The sequence below is a fragment of the Hemiscyllium ocellatum genome, chromosome 10, assembly GCF_020745735.1.
Source record: "Hemiscyllium ocellatum isolate sHemOce1 chromosome 10, sHemOce1.pat.X.cur, whole genome shotgun sequence".
Taxonomy (NCBI): Eukaryota; Metazoa; Chordata; class Chondrichthyes; order Orectolobiformes; family Hemiscylliidae; genus Hemiscyllium; species Hemiscyllium ocellatum.
The window spans coordinates 22,136,271-22,157,565 of record NC_083410.1 but is presented as its reverse complement, the minus strand read 5'-3'; the positions used below and the strand labels follow the sequence as shown (position 1 = coordinate 22,157,565).

The 21,295-nt window shown below is 40.1% G+C and overlaps 1 protein-coding gene across 1 annotated transcript in view; it reads left to right on the top strand.

The window, feature by feature from the left end:
* slc30a6 (solute carrier family 30 member 6) overlaps positions 1 to 21,295 on the top strand; it is a 151,721-nt gene that overhangs the window by 52,566 nt on the left and 77,860 nt on the right. The window contains exons 5-7 of the mRNA XM_060831338.1: positions 6,249 to 6,291; positions 8,924 to 8,989; positions 17,926 to 18,006. Of these exons, the coding sequence (XP_060687321.1) occupies positions 6,249 to 6,291; positions 8,924 to 8,989; positions 17,926 to 18,006 (190 nt within the window). The remainder of the gene's footprint in view (positions 1 to 6,248; positions 6,292 to 8,923; positions 8,990 to 17,925; positions 18,007 to 21,295) is intronic.

Here is a 21,295-nt window from a genome sequence, read left to right as displayed (position 1 = left end):
ATGACCTGGCTGCAGTACTCACAAGTCAATGAAAGAGCAACCATGTGCAGTCTGAAGCACAGTACCAGTCTTTGATGTAAAGGATGGCCATAATAGCTTCAGCAATCTTCAGCTGGTAATGATTTTCAAATGCACGTGAGTCATAGAATCATAGAGATGTACAGCATGGAAACAGACCCTTCAGTCCAACCCGTCCGTGCCGACCAGATATCCCAACCCAATCTAGTTCCACCTACCAGCACCCAGCCCATATCCCTCCAAACCCTTCCTATTCATAAACCCATCCAAATGCCTCTTAAATGTTGCAATTGTACCACCCTCCACCACATCCTCTGGCAGCTCATTCCATACACGTACCACCCTCTGCGTGAAAACGTTGCCCCTTAGGTCTCTTTTATATCTTTCCTCTCTCAACTTAAATCTGTGCCCTCTAGTTCTGGACTCCCCAACCCCAAGGAAAAGCTTCCCACAGAGTTCTCGGGTACACCTGATCAGGTCCTGGGGATTTATCCACTTTCAACCGTTTCAAGACATCCAGCACTTCCTCCTCTGTAATCTGGACATTTTGCAAGATGTCACCATCTATTTCCCGACAGTCTATATCTTCCATATCCTTTCCCACAGTAAATACTGATGCAAAATATTCATTTAGTATCTCCCCTATTTTCTGTGGCTCCACACAAAGGCCGCCTTGCTGATCTTTGAGGGGCACTATTCTCTCCCTAGTTACCCTTTTGTCCTTAATACATTTGTAAAAACCCTTTGGATTCTCCTTAATTCTATTTGCCAAAGCTATCTCATGTCCCCTTTTTGCCCTCCTGATTTCCTGCTTAAGTATACTCCTATTTTCTTTATACTCTTCTAAGGATTCACTCGATCTATCCTGTCTGTACCTGACATATGCTTCCTTCTTTTTCTTAACCAAACCCTCTATTTCTTTAGTCATCCAGCATTCCCTATACCTACCAGCCTTCCCTTTCACCCTGACAGGAATATACTTTCTCTGGATTCTTGTTATCTCATTTCTGAAGGCTTCCCATTTTTCAGCCATCCCTTTACCTGCGGACATCTGCTTCCAATCAATTTTCGAAAATTCTTGCCTAATACCATCAAAATTGGCCTTTCTCTGATTTAGAACTTCGACTTTTCGATCTGGTCTATCCTTTTCCATCACTATTTTAAAAGTAATAGAATTATGGTCACTGGCCCCAAAGTGCTCCCCCACTGACCCTCAGTCACCTGCCCTCCCTGATTTCCAAGAATAGGTCACGTTTTGCACCTTCTCTAGTAGGTACATTCACGTACTGAATCAGAAAATTGTCTTGTACACACTTAACAAATTCCTCTCCATCTAAACCTTTAACACTATGGCAGTCCTAGTCGATGTTTGGAAAGTTAAAATCCCCTACCATAACTACCCTATTATTCTTACAGACAGCTGAGATCTCCTTACAAGTTTGTTTCTCAATTTCCCTCTGACTATTGGGGGGGTCTATAAATACACTCCCAATAAGGTGATCATCCCTTTCTTATTTCTCAGTTTCACCCAAATAACCTCCCTGGATGTATTTCCAGGAATATCCTCCCTCAGCATAGCTGTAATGTTATCCCTTATCAAAAATGCCACTCCCCCTCCTCTCTCGCCTCTCTTTTTATCCTTCCTGTAACATTTGTATCCTGGAGCATTCAGCTGCCAGTCCTGCCCATCCCTGAGCCATGTTTCTGTATTGCTAGTCCCATGTTCCTAAACATGCCCTGAGTTAATTTGCCTTGTCCCTGCCTGCCCTGACTGTTTGACACACTTCTGTTCTCAGCTGTACCCGTCTTAGATCAATCTCTTTCCTCACTATCTCCCTGGGTCCCACCCCCCACCTTACTAGTTTGAATCCTCCCAAGCGGTTCTAGCAAATTTCCCTGCCAGTATATTAGTCCCTTTCCAATTTAGGTGGAATCCATCTTCCTTGTACAGGTTACTTCTACTCCAAAAGAGATTCCAATGATCCAAAAATGTGAATCCTTCTCCCATACACCAGCTCCTCAGCCATGCATTCACCTGCTCTATCCTCCCATTCCTGCCCTCACTAGCTTGTAGCACTGGGAGTAATCCAGATATTACTACCCTTGAGGACCTCCTTTTTAAATTTCTGCCTAACTCTCTCCAATCTCCCTTCAGAGTCTCAACGTTTTTCCTTCCAATGTCATTGGTTCCAATGTGGACAATGACCTCCTGCTGGCCCCTCTCCCCTGTGAGAACATTCTGCACCCTCTCTGAGATATCCTTGATCCTGGCACCAGGGAAGCAACACACCATTCTGCTTTTTCTCTGCTGGCCACAGAAACGTCTGTCTGTACCTCTGATTACAGAATCCCCTAACACAATTGACCTCTTGGAAGCCGACATACCCCTCATTGCATTAGAGCCAGTCTCAATACCAGAAACTTGGCTGTTCGTGCCACGTTCCCCTGAGAATCCATCACCCCTTTTATTTTCCAAAACAGCATACCTGTTTGAAATGGGTATATCCACAAAAGATGCCTGCCCTAGGTGCTGACCTCTCTCACCCTTCCTAGAGTTAACCCATCTATGTGACTGTATCTGAGACTTTCCCCCCTTCCTATAACTATCATCCATCACATACTATTGCAAATTCCTCATCGCTTCTGTCTGTCTCTTCAACCGATTCACTCAATCTGATAAGATTTGCATCCAACAGCATTTATGGCAGATATAATCCGCAGTAACCCTTAAACTCCCACATCTGACAAGAAGTACATATCACTGCAAAGGCCTTTATTGCTTCTTCACAATCTACAGACCCAGAAAATAACACCGTCTTATTTCTCTACAAACACTGCCCCAGGTTAAATTCATGGTTTTGGCTTATATTTTAAGTTTCATCAAGAGACTTATCTCCAAAAAATATACTCAAGAAAAAAATCCACGAGACTCACTACTGCAGCCTTTCTCTTGGCCAGACTTAAAACAACAATTAACTTATCTGATTCTGTGCTGTGAACTTTGCTCAACAGTTCCTCTAAGATTAGTTGTGAATTTCACTGTTAATTTTCCCAGATGCACTCCGATGTCCAGTGATAAAAGAATTCAAACAGCCAAGGCAGTAATTGTGCAGGTTCTCTCTCTCTCTCTCTCTCTCTCTCTCTCCTGCACTGTCCTCACCATGTGCTCGAATCCAGTTTTTGTCTACTCTTAGGTTTAACCTTGCATGTTGTAGTAGAGATTACTTTAATCCATTTTACCTCAAGAAAAGTAGAAATCTTTATGAACACTACCCCCTTTAGGATCATTTTCAGTCCAATCCTTCTGAATTAAATTAGGGCAACATTACTGTCTGTGTAACCAACAAAGTAAAGTCTGTCAGTTATATGTTTCCTAATCAAAGCTAATACTGACTTTAGAAAATGTAAATATTGTAGGATTGAAGTGTTCTGCTATGTTCAATTTGCATACAATTATTTTAGAGATTTTCCTTTAGGTAATTCAATCTGTGATAGAATTAATGTTATCGGTGTTGAGTCTGCATTCATCTAACGCATTTAATTCTTTGCCGAAGAATGTGGTGCTGGAAAAGAACAGCCAGTCAGGCAGCATCTGAGGTGCAGGAGAATCAACGTTTTGGGCATAAGCCCTTCATCAGGAATGTTGCAACATGTATATTTTAAATAGTTATTGAGCACAAAATTGATTGTGAATGTTCAGGTTAGAGAGTTTCTTAAAGACAACTGTTTACATAAGACTCAAAGAAATATTCATAGAATCACATTGTGCAGAAGAGGCCATTCAGCCCAAGAAGTCTCTACTGCCAAAAATGTCGTCTTACCTATACTAGTTTCACTTTGCTGCACTGGGCCCATAACTCTCAAATGTTATGACACTTCAAGTGCTCATCAAGTGCTTTTAAAAGTTGAGATTTCCTCCCAGGCAATGCATTCACAACCCACAATACCTTTTTAGAATCATAGAGATGCACAGCACAAAAACAGACCCTTTGCTCCAACTTGTTAATGCCACACAGATAACACAAACTAATCTAATACCATTTGCTAGCACTTGGTCCATATCCCTCTAAACCCTTTCTAAACATATACCCATCCAGGTGCCCTTTAAATGTTGTAATTGTAACAGCCTCCACCACTTCCTCTGGTAGCTCATTCCATATATGTACCACCATCTGCATGAAAAAGTTGCCCCTGAGGTCCCTTTTAACCCCCTCTCACCCTAAACTTATGCCCTCGGGTTCTGGACTTCCCCATCCCAGGGAAAAGACTTTGTCTATTTACCCTATCCATGCCCCTCATGATTTAAAGTCACCCCCCCGTCTTCGACGCTGCAAGGAACCCAGCCCCACCCTATTCATCATCTCCTGATAGCTCAAACCCTTCAATCCTGTCAACATCTTTGTAAATCTTTTTTCTGAACCTTTTTAAGTTTCACAACATTCTTCGTATTGGAGGGAGACTATGATGGCACGCAATACAGTATTCCAAAAGTGGCCTAATCAATGTTCAGTACAGCCGCGACATGACCTTCCAACTCCTGAACTCAATACGTTGTCCAGTAAAGGAAAGCATACCAAATGCCGCCTTCACTATCCTATCTACTGTGACTCCAACTTGAAGGAAAAATCAACTTGCACTCCAAGTTCGGCAACACTCCCCAGGACCTTATCATTAAGTGTATAAGTTCTGCTATGATTTGCCCTTCCAAAATGCAGCACCTCCCATTTATCTAAATTAAAGTTTATCTGCCATTCAAGATCCCATTGTACTCTGAGATGACCTTCTTCGCTGTCCACTACACCTCTGATTTTGGTGTCATTTGAAAACTTACTAACTGTACCTCCTAGGTTCAGTTCTAAATCCGTTATATAATGACGAAAAGCAGTTAGTGAGTTTTGAGAAAATTTGTAACTCAGGTTGAGGTTCTGGATGTAGGTTTGCTTGGTGAGTTGGAAGGTTAGTTTTCTGACATTTCGTCACCATATTAGGTAACCTCCAAATGAAGCACTGGTGGTGTGGCCTGCTTTCTATTTGTGTTTTGAGTTTCCTTGGGCAGGTGATACCATTTCCTGTGGTGACATCATTTCCTATGGTGATGTCATTTCCTGTTCTTTTTCTGAGGTGACTAAATGGGATCCAAGTCCATGTGTTTGCTGATAGAGTTCAGGTTGGAATGCCATGCTTCTAGGAATTCTCATGAGTGTCTGTTTGGCCTGTCCTGGGATGGATGTGTTGTCCCAGTCAGTGGTGTCCTTCCTCATCCGTATGTAAGGACACTAGTGAGAGTAGGTCATGTCGTTTTGTGGCTAGTTGATGTTCATGTATCCTGATGGCTAGTTTTCTGCCTGTTTGTCCAATATAGTGTTTGTTACAGATCTTGCACGGTATTTTGTAGATGACATTAATTTTGCTTGTTGGGTCTTTCAAGTTCATTTGCTGCTGTTTTATTGTATTGGGGGGGTGGTGGTGGCTGTGGGCTAACATAATGCCAAGGGGCTGAGTAGTTTGGCAGTCATTTCTGAGATGCCTTTAATGCAAGGGAGAGTGACTAGGGTTTCTGGATTTGTTTTGTCTGTTTGTTTGGGTTTGTTGCTCAGAAATCAATGGACTGCGTTCATTGGGTACCTATTCTTTTTGAATCTACTGTATAGGTGATTTTCCTTACTCTGCGTAGTTCCCCTATGCTGCAGTGTGTGGTGGCTTGTTGAAATAATGTTCTAATGCAGCTTCATTTGTGGATGTTGGGATGATTGCTTCGGGTAGTTCAAATAGTGTCTTGGTGAAATGCTATTCCTCATTCCTTCTAAACCTCCGGCCTTTCACTTAAACATTATACCCCTTTGTTATTGACCTTTCAACTAAGGGGAACTGCTGCTTTTTATTCTCCATATCCATGGCACTCATAATCTTATACATCTCTATCAGCTTCCCCCTCAACCTTCTGTGCTCCAAAGAAAACAATCTGAGCTGATCTAGCTTTTCTTTATATCTGAATGCTCCAACCCAGGCAACATCCGGGTCAATCTGCTTTACACCCCCTCCAGTGCGATTGCATCCTTCCTTTTGTATGGTGACGAGAACTATGAAAAGTTAGGGCCAAACCAACATTTTGTACAGTTACCTGCTTTTATAACTTATGCCACAACTTCATTTATCGCTGTGAATTAAGAAAAAAGTGTACTTGGCAAAATATAAATATTAATTTGATATTTTTCTCATTTTCTCTACAGCTTTAACTGCTTACACATATCTTACCATTTTTGATTTTTTCAGGTAATTTTTTTTAATATTATGAACATCAGTTTTTAGTGTAATTGTGTATGCCGGTATTGAAGATTAATTGACAGAAGTGAGGTTTTATTTTGCCAGATCTTGTGAATGGTTGTTTTGAAATATATTCGGAATTAGTTTTAACTGTGACTGATTTCATCAACTGATCAGTTTTGCTTTTAAATTTTATTCAATTCATGGATTTTATTTTTCATAAACGCACACCTCTGAGGGAGGGTGAGTAGGTGACCTGTTTCCTGGCCTCTGCTGTTCCGACCACAGCTGCATGGTTGTCCACATGTAGTTTGTGATGCCAAGTGACACTATTAGTGTGTGTTTAATTCACTGGCTGAGGTCAATATGAATGTCCCACTTATTGACTTCATCCTTCAACTGAGGCATTAAGATCCTCCAGTTAAACCCACCACCAGTCGGCTTCCTCCCAAGGGACCTGCCCAATAGTTCTCTGGCACCATGGTGACTTCACCTTGCCACATGAATAAACTTTACAAACTTTACTTTCTGTGGGATGATGCCTGATGTCTGCTTACTATAGTTCCTTCTGGTTAACAGAATTGTGATTAGGAACATCCTTTGTTCCATTCTGAAAATTGTAGTAAAAATGTGTTGCATACATCATATTTTGTAATTTTGAAATTAATGCATTAAATTCTACCACATAACCGTGGAGTGTTTTTATTTTGATGTAGGTTTGCTCGCTGAGCTGAAAGGTTCATTTCCAGACTTCTCGTTACCTTACTAGGTAACATCTTCAGTGGACCTCATGCTAAGCAATGCTGAAAATTCCTGCTTTCTATTTATATGTTTGGGTTTCTTTGGGTTGGTGATGTTATTTCCTGTGGTGAAGTCACTTCCTGTACCTTTTCTCAGGGGGTGTTAGATGGGGTCTAACTCCATGTGCTTGGTGATAGAGTTCCGGTTGGAATGCCATGCTTCTAGGAATTCTTGTGTGTGTCTTTGTTTGGCTTGTCCTCGGATGGATGTATTGTCCCAGTCAAAGTGGGACAAACCCACCAACACTAAAACAGCAGCTAATGAACTTGAAAGACCCTATACAGACAATGAGCAAAACTAACATCCTTTACAAAATACCATGCAAGGACTGTAACAAACACTACATTGGACAAACAGGCAGAAAACTAGCCACCAGGATACATGAACACCAACTAGCCACAAAAAGACATGACCCTCTCTCACTAGTATACTCTCATATGGATGAGGAAGGACACCACTTCGACTGGGACAGTACATCCATCCGAGGACAAGCCAAACAAAGACATGCACAAGAATTCCTAGAAGCATGGCATTCCAACCGGAACTCTATCAACAAACACATCGAGTTAGATCCCATCTAACACCCCTGAGAAAAGGAACCGGAAGCGACTTCACCATAAGAAATAACTTCACCACAGGAAATGACATCACCAACCCAAAGAAACCCAAATATATAAATAGAAAGCAAGAGTTTTCAGCATTGCTTCGTATGAGGTCCACTGAAGATGTTACCTAGTAAGATAACAAAACATCTAGAGATGGATTTTTCAGCTCAGCAAGCAAATCTACATCCAAAACCTCAACCTGAGCTATACATCTTCTCAAAACTCGCTAAGTTTTTTTTGTGATTGGAGACAACTCCTATTATTTTCCAAAAAAAGTCATTGGACTCTCGTCATTATTGTTTCACCACAGATGCTTAGTTTCTGCGGTACTTGGTTTTTATTGCAATATGTAGTTTGTTTCTGAAAATAGTGCCATTGAATAAAATATTTATGCCTTGGGTATATTTCCTACAATTAATCTCTGTTGCCAATTCAGTATTTGAATTCCTACATTTTTGTAAAAATCGATTCAAAATTGTTTACTTTGAAAACAATAAATAGCAGTCAATGCTTAGAGTCAGATCATAAACTATTGATCGATCCCCACAGCATTGAAGGTGAGGATTAAAAAAAGATAAGCTTGATGAATATGTATGGAAGAGGGGTTACCATTTCAGATGGGACTCCTCTAGTTTCCTGCCCTCTCTTGGGGAGTAATTATCAATCTGGTACCTGCTGTCATTTATGAAAGTGAGTAGCTTAATTGACTGTTATCTTGGTGACATCACTCCAGACAGAATGGAAAGTGACATATCTCTGAAACAAAGTCATGGTGGATTTTGTCTCTACAAATTGGCACTTAATAAAAAACTTAAAGATCTGTAAAATGCAGTTTAAAAAATTTGACTTTACCCTTTTTTTGAAAAAATAGTTGCCTGCTCATCGGTGCTCTTTTTTTTGGAAAAAGGGGTTTGTTTTTTTTTCAGTGAATTAATTATATTATCTCCAAAACTTTGAACTATAGTTAAATGTTTACTCGCATGTTAAGTGACATCATTCCAGGAAAAGAAAAACACCTAGGCTTCTTAGTGGTTAATTATGCTCAGAATTGTCTTTTGATTGTACAAGTTAAGAATTGTAAAATATTACATTTTACATGCGCTTAGGACATTTATATGTGAAATGTTAATTTTTATGAAATCGAATTAATAAATCTGAAGCTTGTGAATGCAGTTTGCTTTGCTTACAACTGCTTTCTGTCCAGGCCTTTTAACAATAATCTCTTTGTTTTTTAGTTTGATGACTTGCCTAATAAGTTTCTGGGTGACTTTGAAGAAACCTAGTTCAGGGTACTCTTTCGGGTAAGTGTATGTTCAGCATTACTCAGTAGATGCTTCATTCTGCATCAAAGCAGTTTGATAAGCAGAGCTTCCTTCTGCCCATTTTAATAAAGAGGAACATTTGACCCTTTTTAAGGTCTTCGTTTCATGGTGTTACTTTGTAAAGTAACAGATTTATCAGCCTGCCTAAGCGTTCACAGCATAATGTTGATTGGGTCCCCACCTGCATGCAAACTGAAGTGAAGTTTCATCTTATTTGCTCTGCAGCTGCATAGAGCACTGCAGAACGTTCTGTTTCACATAGGAATAAAATGGAGGAACACTGGCCGGACTGGTAGGTGCACTTGCACAATGGCCAGTCGCTCCCTTGGCAGACACTGTAATGTGATGGCTGAACCAGGTAAGATTGCAAACCTTCAGGTCACAGAATGGTGGCCTGGCTGACAAGTGAAATCTACAACTAAGGTCTGGCATTTCATTTCACTGGCTCTTGGTAACTTGACAAGACATCTTTCTGTTGGATTGGGGCATTTTGGCTGTGTAAGTAGTGGGTAACCTACTACCAGGCTTGAGCCTGGTAATCTGGAAGGCCTTTGCCTGTTAAAATGGCAGCAGTATCTCAGTAATGACTTTAGAATCCTTGGGCCTTGACCATTGTTAATCTATTTCTGACATTTTTGGATTTAGATAAACAAAGAATATTTATGCCCAGTGGGATGAAAGTGTTGAGCAAACAATGGCTTGTTTTGGAGGTTTGACCATTCATCCAGCTGACTAGCTCCGTCTACAGTTAACCCGGTTGTACATTGAAGGGTGAAATTTTGAGAGTTACACAAAGTCCCCATGTATGCAAATCCACATAAATGTGGTTTGTAAAGTTGTGTATGTCAGTCTGCAGTTTACGAAAGGTAAGAGGGAAACTAGACAGTTATGGCCATGTAATGTAATGTTTATTATTGCAAAATTGCTAAAGTCAAGGGGACAAGGTTGGGGGATATCAGATGATAAATGGCACCTTTGGAGGTCCAGGACAGAAACAATAAGCTGAGTGGCCTCTTTCTCACCATTCTGATTCTGTAAAGCTCCTGGGATTGAAGGAGAATTGTTGGGCTGGATGTGAAATTGGATCAGAGGAAGGTGACAGGGGTGGTAGAGTTAGTGATCAGTGATATGGACTAGGCCAGACACACGCACCAAAATATTTTAGGAAGGTAGTTTAGACTTCAGCTTTTACTTATTTTAAAGGCAGATATGAAGTGGATATTCCAGATGTGATGCAGCTGGTTGAGCCACTCTGCTTTAAGCAAAATAGAATTTATTTAAACACTACAGTTGAAACATAAACAAAAGAAAACAGAATTGAGAATACCATACCTATTGGAAAACTTAACTGACCCAATTCAGCAAATTAACTGAGGAACTGTCCCAATCCAGTAACATCCCATAAACACACCCCTTGGCAAAAAGGTAAAGTGAAACACAGATTCTTACAGGTAGTAGGGAACAACATCCAAAGAGATTTCAGAGAGAAAGTCACTCAGAAGTCATTTGCTGAAGCTTGCAACCTTTGTGGACGCCAACAACTTGTGACTACCACAGCTAAACCAAACTAGAATAAACTTGAACTAGGAGAACTGGCCACTCCCCTACCATTGTTTAACTAAGCTCTTCCCAGACCCCTCAGTATCTCTGCCTTTCTGACCTCTCTTTTTAAAAAAAAAACCCGAAGACAAAATAATCTCGTTAAAGTGACAGCATTGTCACATCAGGTATTCTAGTTAGTAGGCTCTGCCTAATGGTGTCCTGCAAGAACCTGTGCTGGAACCTCACTGTATTAATTAACAACTTAAAGGGTGAGGTAGAAAACCAACTATCTGAATTTGCTAATGATTCAAAGGTAAACAATATTGTAAGCTGTGGAGATGGCAGCATGTCATTGCAAAACATTCAATAGATTATGATTTGAAGGTGCCAATGTTGGACTAGGATGTGCACAGTTAAAAATCACACAACACCAGGTTATGGTCCAACAGGTTTATTTGGAAGCAGTAGCTTTCAGAATGCTGCTCTTTTATCAGGTGGTTGTGGAGTATAAGATCGTAAGACCTGTGTCTCACGATTTTATACTCCAGAACCATCTGATAAAGGAGCAGCGTTTAGAAAGTTACTACTTCCAAGTAAACCTGTTGGACTATAAATTGGTGTTGTGTGATTTTTAACTTGATAGATTGTGTGAGTTGACAAAACTTTTGCAAATGAATTTCAGTACAAGCATTGAAGTGGACAGTAATGAAGCAGAGTCAAATTCAGAAATATTCTTCTGGTAAAATTTGAAATTCTCTTCTATCAATAAGCAATCAATGCTAGATCTATAAATATAAAACTGAGATTGATCTCTTGTTATCCCAAGTTATTATGGTAGGCAAAGTATCATTTGGTAGTATAGAACTTGAGTATTGCAGATAAAAGGCACATTTTATCAAAACTTTTCATTTTGCACTCATCGGGATATTTTGCAAGAATTCAAGGGCAAAGCCAATGTTTAATATGCATGAGAGAAGAGTACCAGTTGGTTGGCAAGTAGACTCTGGTAGAGACCCTGACTTGGAGAATGCCTGATTCATGCTGATTAACAGTTAAGCTTTGGTAAATTTTAACTTGGGTAGGTAGACTCTGATTTCTCTGAGCAATGCTCTGACTAGTGAACCAACAAATGACTGTCACCCATGGCTTTTCTGTTATTTTTCTAATCTTTAAGATCAGGTGGTTTTGATAGAGTCCCTCCCTCTGAGCCAGGAATATAATGACATCTCTGAACAGCTTGATTAGAAAGTATAAAGAAAAGTTAGGCCTCTGTCATGGTAAGGACCATAGAAGGAGACTGAGTTAGAACTATTTCAATAATATCAAGGTGGCTCACAGTAATTTTTACTGATGAACCTGAGGAGCAGCATCTGTGGGAAGAAAGCAGGGTTAACATTTCAAGTCTGTTGACTTCATCAGAACAGTAGCTAGGAAGACTGGTAATTATGCTGAAACCAAACTGAGGGATGGTGAATGAGTGGAAAGGTGTGGGGGGAGAGGCAGGGCAACAGAAAGAGAGAGAGAGATGAAAAGGGTAGGTAAACAAGTAGACCAGAACAGAAGAATAGCTGAATAATGATAATAAGAATAAAGAATGAGAAAATATGTTAGCTATGCTAAACGCAATCCATGTCATGTGATAATGGACCTAGGGGTATGTGGGAGTGGGTGACAGGGCTACAAGAGACAAAAATAGAAATTGCTGAAAAACTCAGCAGGTCTGCTCACATCTGTAGAGTGAAATCAGACTAAACATTTTGGGTCCGGTGATCCTTCTTCACTGGCTAAAAGCTAAACATGTCATAACAAGACTGGGTGGGTCGTGACTAAAAAGCATTGAATCAGACTATAACGTTAGTGAACTCTGTGTCCCAACGGGTGCAGGGTCCCCAAGCAGAAAACGAGATGTTATTCTTCAACTTGTGCTAAGGCTCACTAGAACACTGCAGCAGGCCTGCAACAAACGTGTTGGCCAGAAACACTGGTGTGTTGAAATGGCAGGCACCTGAAAACTTCGGAGTCGTTTTTGTGGACAGAGCACAAGGGTTCTTCAAAGAAGTTACCCAGCCTGCATTTAATCTCCCCAATGTAGAGGAGACCACATTGTGAACAGTGACTTTAGGAACTTTCTGGCTTTGAGGTAGAGGCACTACCACTAAGCCACAAGACTCCTAACAAGCTCTGCCATGCGTGCTGTTCACAAATGCTAACTTGCATCAATGTTCTGATGAATGAACCCAAGCTCTGAATATTCAGTTAACTGTAAATTCTTGGTGGTAACGTTCCTATGTATTGTATTTACATTATCCACATAGGAACCCTCCAACCACAAGGGATGAACTCAGATTTCTCCAGTTTCGTCATTTCCCCTCCCCCCATCTTGTCTCAGTCGATTCCCTCGAACTCAGCACCGCCCTCCTAACCTGCAATTTTCTTCCTGACCTCTCCACCCCCACCCCACTCCGACCTATCACCCTCACCTTGACCTCCTTCCACCTATCACATCTCCATCGCCCCTCCCCCAAGTCCCTCCTCCCTACCTTTTATCTTAGCCTGCTGGCTCTGATCTCCAGCATCTGCAGACCTCACTTTTTACTCGAAGACATTATCCACATAACATAGCAATTCCACTGTGAAATCTGCAAAGATTTTTTTTGATCACATGGCTATTAACTTTGAAAGCATAATTGGTAGTGGGGAATACAAAACAAAATCAAAATTAATAAAATTAATTCCTGTTTTGGGGAATTATCATCTTAACCTGCACAATTGTCCCTATTTTACGTACATGGAATCTCTACATGACGAGTTTCTCTTCCACCCACTGAACAATGTATTAATATTGCACATTACTTAGCTTTGTAATCTCATTCTCTGATTTCAGTCTATGAGCTCGGGGACTAAATTGTTTTTTTTTCCGATTTTTAAAGCACTATTCAAGGCTAAGGCGACAGTGGTGAAAGTCAGAGGAAAATATATTCCACTGTTGGCTAGCCATCCAGTTCGAACAATCTTAAACGGCTTTAAACAAGAAATCCCTTATTTGTAAACTGTGTCCCCCCCTAGTTTGAATTTCTCGCACCAGGTGAATCACCAGTTCAGCATTTTCCCTGTGAAGTTCCCTCAGGATCATGTATGTTTTAACAAGATCACCTCACAATCTTCTAAACTCCAAGGGATGCAGGCTGAAGTTGTTCAACCTTTCTTCATAAGATAGCCTTTTCATTCTAAGAATTGGTTAAATGAACGTTCTTTGCACTGCACTGCTTCTGATACATTTATGTTCATCCTTAATTAAGGAGACCAAAATTGTACACCAGACTCCAGATGATGTCACATCAATGTATATCATAGAATCAGTAGAGGCTTGGTTACACTGAGATTTTCTGAGTAATCTACTTTCACCTTCTTAACAATGAATGCCAGCATTTTCCCTGTGAAGATATTAAGCTAACTGATTATAGTTTCCTGCTTTCGGTACTTGGAAATGCAATTGCACTTCAACAATAAGTTAGACTAGGTTATAGAGTCGTACAGCACGGAAGCAGACCCTTCAGCCCAAACAGTCCATGCCGAACATAATCTGAAACTAAACATGTCCCACTTGCCTGCTCCTGGCCCACATTCCTCCAAACCATTCGTGTTCATGTAATTAACCAAAAGTCTTTTAAAAGTTGTGATTGGAGCCATATGCAACACTTCCTTAGGAACTTCATTCCACACGTGAACCACTCGGTGCGAAAAATTTGCCCATCATATCTTTTTTAAATCTCTCTCCTCGCAGCTTAAAGATATGCCCCCAGTCTTGAAATCCCCCAACCTACAACTACCATGAACTCTATCTAAACCTCTCATTATTTTATAAACTTCTAGAAGATCGCCTCTCAACCTGCTATGCTCCAGTGAATAAAGCCCCAACCTATCTAGCCTTTCTTTATAACTCAAAACTTCCAAACCAGCAACATCCTGGGAAATCTCTTTTGAACTCTCTTTAGTTTAATAATATCCTTCCTATAATTGGACAACCCGAACTGGACACTGTATTCCAGAAGACACCTCACCAGTGACCTGTCCAACCTCAACATGACTTCTCAACTCCTATATTCAAAGAAGTGTGCAATGAAGGCAAGTACGCCACACACCTCCTTAACCACCTTGTCTGTATGTGACACAAACTTGAAAAAATTATGTACCTGCACCCCTGGTGTCGTCTGCAAACTTATTAGCCATGCCTTCTGTATTCTCATCCAAATCATTTATATAAAAGAAGTGTTTTCATTGTCTCATCACTAAGTATGTGAAATAATATGAAAACATGAGAAAAAACAGTAATATGGTATAGTTTGCAGTCATTTGTATTGTATTAATATATAAAATTTATTTTTTGATCATTCTCTCTATTCCCTCTCCTCCTAAGTCTCTACCAATGCATTGTAAACAGCTACTACAAGGTGCACCACAGTGTATCAAATGAATCCTGGCAAATGCCCTGCTTTCCCCACTCCAAGACAGATCATTCCAGATGGATCCCTAGTGGAAAGGAATTGTTACAGTCCTTCATCCCATCACTTTTGATAATAGATTAAGCACAAAAATGTTGATGATGACATGGCTTCACTATAGTTCCTCTTTGCAATGAGTAATGTGATATTTTGAAATCAGTTTGTTTTATACAAAATACAAAGTATACAAAGTAACTTGTCTACAGTGTTTTAATTGTGTATGATCATTTTTTACAAAATGTGATGGTAAATATCTTATGATTAAAACAATTTCAATGACAATAATAGTCTTCTAATGTTTCATAAATAATCCAACTGTTTGTCTTCTACATAAATTAAGCAAGCAAAGACTTGTATTTAAGGCATCCCTTTGTTGAGGGAATGCAAAGGATTTCACGATTTAAAGTACTTCATTGGTTGTCGTTGCTGTTATAATATAGGAACTGTCACAGTCAATTCATGCTGCATGCTTCTATGAATACAAGTGTGATAATGACCAGAAATTGTGTCGTTAATTGAGAATTAAAAATTGACCGGAGACTGTGGAGAAGACAACTTTTCAAAATAATGCCATGGGATCTTGTATGCCCATATGAAAGGGCTATAGTTTAATGGCCCACTTACTCTTCTGGTCCAAGAGTTGTTAAGATGAGTAGACTGGAATTGTGCATCAGGACCATGTGAAACCCTGGCACAGATGATTCCATGGGAATTGCCCAGCAAATTGAAGTTGAATTCCTTACTAATTTCCCTTTAGCATTCCCTCCTCCTTATTTGGCCTGGGCTGACCCTGCTAGAGTGGAGCTAATGCACCCTCAGTCTTGGTCCATTTCAGAGGTCAATTAAGAGTGTATCTCATTACTGTGGGGCTGGAGTTACATATTAGCCAGACATGTTAGGGACGTCCGATTTTTCTTCCCTAAAAAGCATCAGTGAATCAGTTGGATTTTTAGAACAGTTGTAATGGTTTCATGGCTATCATTAGACTTAGTATTCAAGATTTTTAAAAATTCACATTCCACCATTTCCTATCGTGGAATTCAAACTCGACTATAGACCATTACCTGCTATCTGATTTGCAGTGAGAATATCAGTGCAGTACTGCCTCCACATGTATGATCTCATTGGTCCACTTTCAATCAGTAAATAATGGGATAGGTCATCAACAGTACTGTCGAACAGTATTTGCTTAGTAATAACATACTGACTGATGAATAGTTTGTATTCCACCACAACAGCTCATTAACCTCATGAGTGTAGATTTAAACATGGACAAAAGAGCTGAATTGTAAGGGGGGGGGTGGGAAGAGGTGAGAATGATTGCCCTTGATTTCAAGACTATATTTTCCTGAGGATAGCATCTTAAATCTCAAATAAAACTCCAGTTAGTGGGAGTCGGTGGACAAATTATCTGCTGCTTGGAGGCATGTCTAGCGTAAAGGAAGATTGTTGTGATTGGTGAAGGTCGGTCTTTTTGGCCTGAGAACATCTCTTCAGACGTTCCTAGGCCATACCATCTTCATCTGCTTCTTCAAGGACCTTCCCTCCATCATAAAGGCTGAAGGGTGGATATTGTGCAATCAGCCAATATTCACCATATGCGACCTATCAGATACCAGCGCAGTACTTGTCCAAATGAATAAAGACCTGGACAACATCCAGACTTGGGCTGATGCATGTGAAGAAACATTTGTGCCATAAGAACCAGGTGAAGAAAGTGCCATAATAACCATCTTCAACAAGAAAGAATCTAACCATCATCCCTTTACATTCAATGGCATTTCTATTGCTGAGTTCCCTGTTGTCAACACTTTGGGGCTCCCATTGATCAGAAACTTAAATGGACTAGACTTATAAATATGATGGCTATAAGACTGGGAATCCTGCAATAAGTAACTCGCCACCTGACTCCCCAAAGCCTGTCCATCATCTAAAAAGGCACAATTTAGGCCTGTGACCAAATTCCTTGCTTGCCTTGATGAGTGCATTTCTAACTCAGAAGAAGCCTGACATCATCCAGGAGAAAGAAGCCCACCTGATGGCACCAAAACCATAAACATTCACCAGCACACTAACCACAATATATACCATCCTCAAGAGGCACTGCATTAGCTCACCAAGGCTCCTTAGCCAGCACCCTCCAAACTCCTGACCACAAGCAAATAGAAAGACAAAGGCATCAGATACATAAAAGCACTGCCACCTGCAAATTCACCACCAAGCCACTCATCATCTTAATTTGAAACATATCTGTGTCCCTTCAGTGTTACTGGGTCTAAGTCCTGGAACTCTCTCCTTGGTAGCATTGTGGGTGTACCTACACGAAATGGACTGCAACAGCTCAAGTAGGCAGCTCCTCACAACTTTCCCAAAGGTGATTAGTGATAGGCAATTAATGCTGATCTATCCAGTAACACCCACAACCCCTGAATGAGGATTTTAAAAAGTTGCTCTTCACAGAAGGATACATTCTTATGGAAGAAAATCTTTAAACAAGACACATTCCGTTGAAATGTATTGCATATTGCTGAAATTTATTTTTAAGTTAAGATTAGACTATGTATGATGATAGGTTTGAATATAACAGGATTTTGTTTTCAAGATTAAAATTAGCATTAACAGTGTTGAAAATGGCTTTATAAAATTCTGTCTGAGTAGGATTGCAGTCTGTAGTCATAATCTGAAAATATTTGCTTGTCTGTTTGCTGAACCATCTTAAAGATTTTGTCCTGTAGAGATGTTAGAGCAATTTTAGTTCTGTCTTGCTCCGACTTCTACTCTGCATGGAATAACATCTGCATTACTAAGAACGATGCATGGATTGTTTTACAATCGTGACACTTGTTTTCCTGCCTGATGCTTAAATTTCAGGTTTGAGAGGTTTGAAGTATTAGCAGTGTTCGCTGCCACTGTCCTGGCACAGCTTGGGGCTCTCTTTATACTCAAAGAAAGGTAGGAATGTGGTTCCTTTTCCCTTTGATTGACATGTAACGTTTCACCATGAAAATTTATCCTAGCCTGACATGCATCGGGCTAATCAATATTTTATAAATGCAAGCACACGATTGTTCCTTTCAGCATTAAGGCAATAATTATGGAATTTGAGAGTATATTAGAATCTTGCCAAAAAAGGAGGAGTGGGTGATGTACTTTGAATAAAATGTCGCAAGTAAAACCAAAGTGCAGCCAGATTCCAAACGATTGAGGGTATTCAAACCAAAGATTCAATAAACATGGGGCCCAGTGTTTCAATCAAATACTCATTGCTGTTCAGTAAAATTGTAAGAGTTCTACATTTAGTTATGCCAGAGATTGTTTGCTAATTCATGAAAATTTTTCCAGTATGAAGAATCTTCATTTACTGTGGTACTGTGGTTATGTTTTCGATAAATAATGAGCGCAGCATATCTTAGTGCTGTACATGGAATGACAGTAATTTGCTCCCGATTAGTCAGTATATAAGTGGAATGAAGGTGTTGCTAATGGGCTATCGTAAACATAGGGCCACAATAGGAAACTCAGCTGCAGTAATACATTTAAGGACAAGTAAATTAGCTTAATGTATCACATTGATTGAGCTTCCTGATTCTCAAATTTTCTCCTTGTATTTAGATTTATCCCTCCCTTTCAATTTTTTCCTTCTGTGTCATTGAAATTATCACATGGCTGGTAGCTTAGACCAAGGTTCCAACTTTTAATACTTTGCAGCCAAATATCTGTACTGACGGAGCAAGCAACTTGTTTTTCAAAAGCATTTTTTTTATTTCTTTCATTTCTTCAAACAATTTTAGTCCAAGAGGTCTTTCCTGACCAAGGTAGTAACCTGGAGATCTGCACCCAGGATTTATTCTGCTACATGTGTTCTATAGATAGTCACTGGACATTTTCAAGGTCTGCTTAGAATAATTAACTTCTAATGTTCCTTTTCCTTACCACTGTTGTCTTCTACCCAACTTCCTTATAGGAAACAGTCAATGTTTTAAATTATTTTCCCCAGCTTTGATAAGCTGCCAGGTATTAAGCTCACTATGTTGCATTATCATTTCCATGAAACCCATCCTTGGCAGTGGCAGATTTTACAATTTACCTAGACCATCACTTGTTTTTTTTATTTTTTGGTTAAATAATGTAGTTATGAAAGCAGGAATTTGTTTACTGTTCCTTTCTGGAAGGATAGGTTAAATGATTGTCCTTAGATACCTTGTGATCTGTGCTTTCTTTCCTTTCATGTAGAAAAAAGTAGAATATGCTTGCTTCGCACCTAAGAGTGAAGATTAGAAGAATCCATTTTCATTTTTAATGTTCTTTTCCTTTCCTCCCCTTGCTGAAAGTCTTTGTCTTGTGTTAGGGTACAGTTTCACAGGCTGGTGTCTTATCAGGCACTATTGAACTCATTCTTGACCCTAACCACTTATCAGACACATATTTCCTGCATTGTAATCAGGTGTGGAAAAATTAACAGATTTCCCTCTTCCTTCAGCTACCATATTTTCCTTAATTTCAAAGCCGTAGGTAACAACTCATTGTGTTCTCATTGGGATCAAGTTAATGATACTAATTCATATCCCTGTACACTACACCAACTTGTTGCACAATATAAATTAATTTGAAGTATTTCTTGACATTACTTTTAATTCTGGATGCGATTGATGAGTTCAGTTTACCACCTTATCACTAATTAAAAATGCTATTGTTTAGAATTGACTGTCCCCTTTTGAAGTTAGGCATTGGTTTTATTTTCAGAATAGTGTAGAGGAAGCTGTTCATTGTATCAGCTTCATGCTCCAAATGACCTGAGTTGGTATGTTGTCAGAGGTTGGTTAAAATATTTCAAACATTTAAAATTCTTGTGGGAACATAGGAAGTCAGTGTATAGAAATTCACATTTCTAGAAATACAAATTTCTGTATGATGCAGTAGATCTGCAGCTGCTGTAGAATTGTACATTTTAACACGGCATTATTAAAATTATTAAGACCCTGTCTGCTGTCTAAGTAACATGCGGTAACAAGTGTAGCTTTTCTGATACTAAGAACATTATCGGTTCATGACTACACAGCAATGTTTAATGAGATTTCTGAATGAGCCATTAATTTTAAATCTTGTGGAATGCTGCACCTGTGAAATTTCAAAATAACTGTATACCATGTACACCAACAGACAGACTCCACTACCAAGGATATATTTCCCTCTCCACCCCTATCAGCGTTCCATAGAGAGTATTCCATCTGCAGCTCCCTTGTTAGTTCCATGCCCTTTACCAACCCATCCTCCAAGATGTGCAAAACCTGTACCCATATTTACATTTACACACACACACACACCATCTCTGTGTCCAAGGCCCCAAAGGATCTTTTCACATCTGGCAATCTGGTAGAAAATTTCCTACACATTTCTCCCACCCACCCTCACCTTATCTACTGTGTTCATTGCTCTCGATGTGGTCTCCTCTACTTCGGGGAGACAGAATGCCTACTCGTGGAACATTTCAGGGAACATCTTTGGGACACATGCACTAAACAACCCCACTGCCCTGTGGCTGACCACTTCAGTTCCCCCTCCCATTCCCCAAGGACATGCAAATCCTGGCTGTGTCCACTGCCAATTCAAAGCCACCCACTAACTGAAGGAAGAACGCCTCATCCTTCAGCCTTGGGACCTTTCAACCATACGGCATTAACATCACAAGTTTCCAAATCTCCCCTCCCCCATCTCATCCCAGATCGATCCCTCCGCCTTTGCACTGCCCTATTGACCTGTCCGACTTTTCCATCTTCCTTCCCAGCTATCCGCTCCACCCTCCCCACCAATCTATCACAATTGCCTCCCACCCTCATCCATCGCCTTCCCTCCTACCTTCACCCACAGCCCCACCCCCTCCAATGTCGCTCTCATCCTTCTTCCCCTCCACAATCCTGATAAAAGGCTCATGCTTGAAACATTGACTCTCCTGCTCCTCAGATGACCTGCTGTGTTTTTCCAGTCCTACCCTTATCGACTATAAAAACTACCTACTTGCTAACCTGCACGAGATATTCAATGCTGGTATGTTGCATCATCAGTTATAATGGTTATTGATACATTATGTGCATCGTTCCCCTTGGCATATCATCCCAGTTTAAGTCCCTGGTTCAAATTATCTGACCTCAGCTGGGGCAGATTTTGGGGATTCAGAACTTACCTTGCACTCTACTTCTCCAAGGATCTAACAGTCCTTAGTCCATTCTAGTCCCCTCTCACC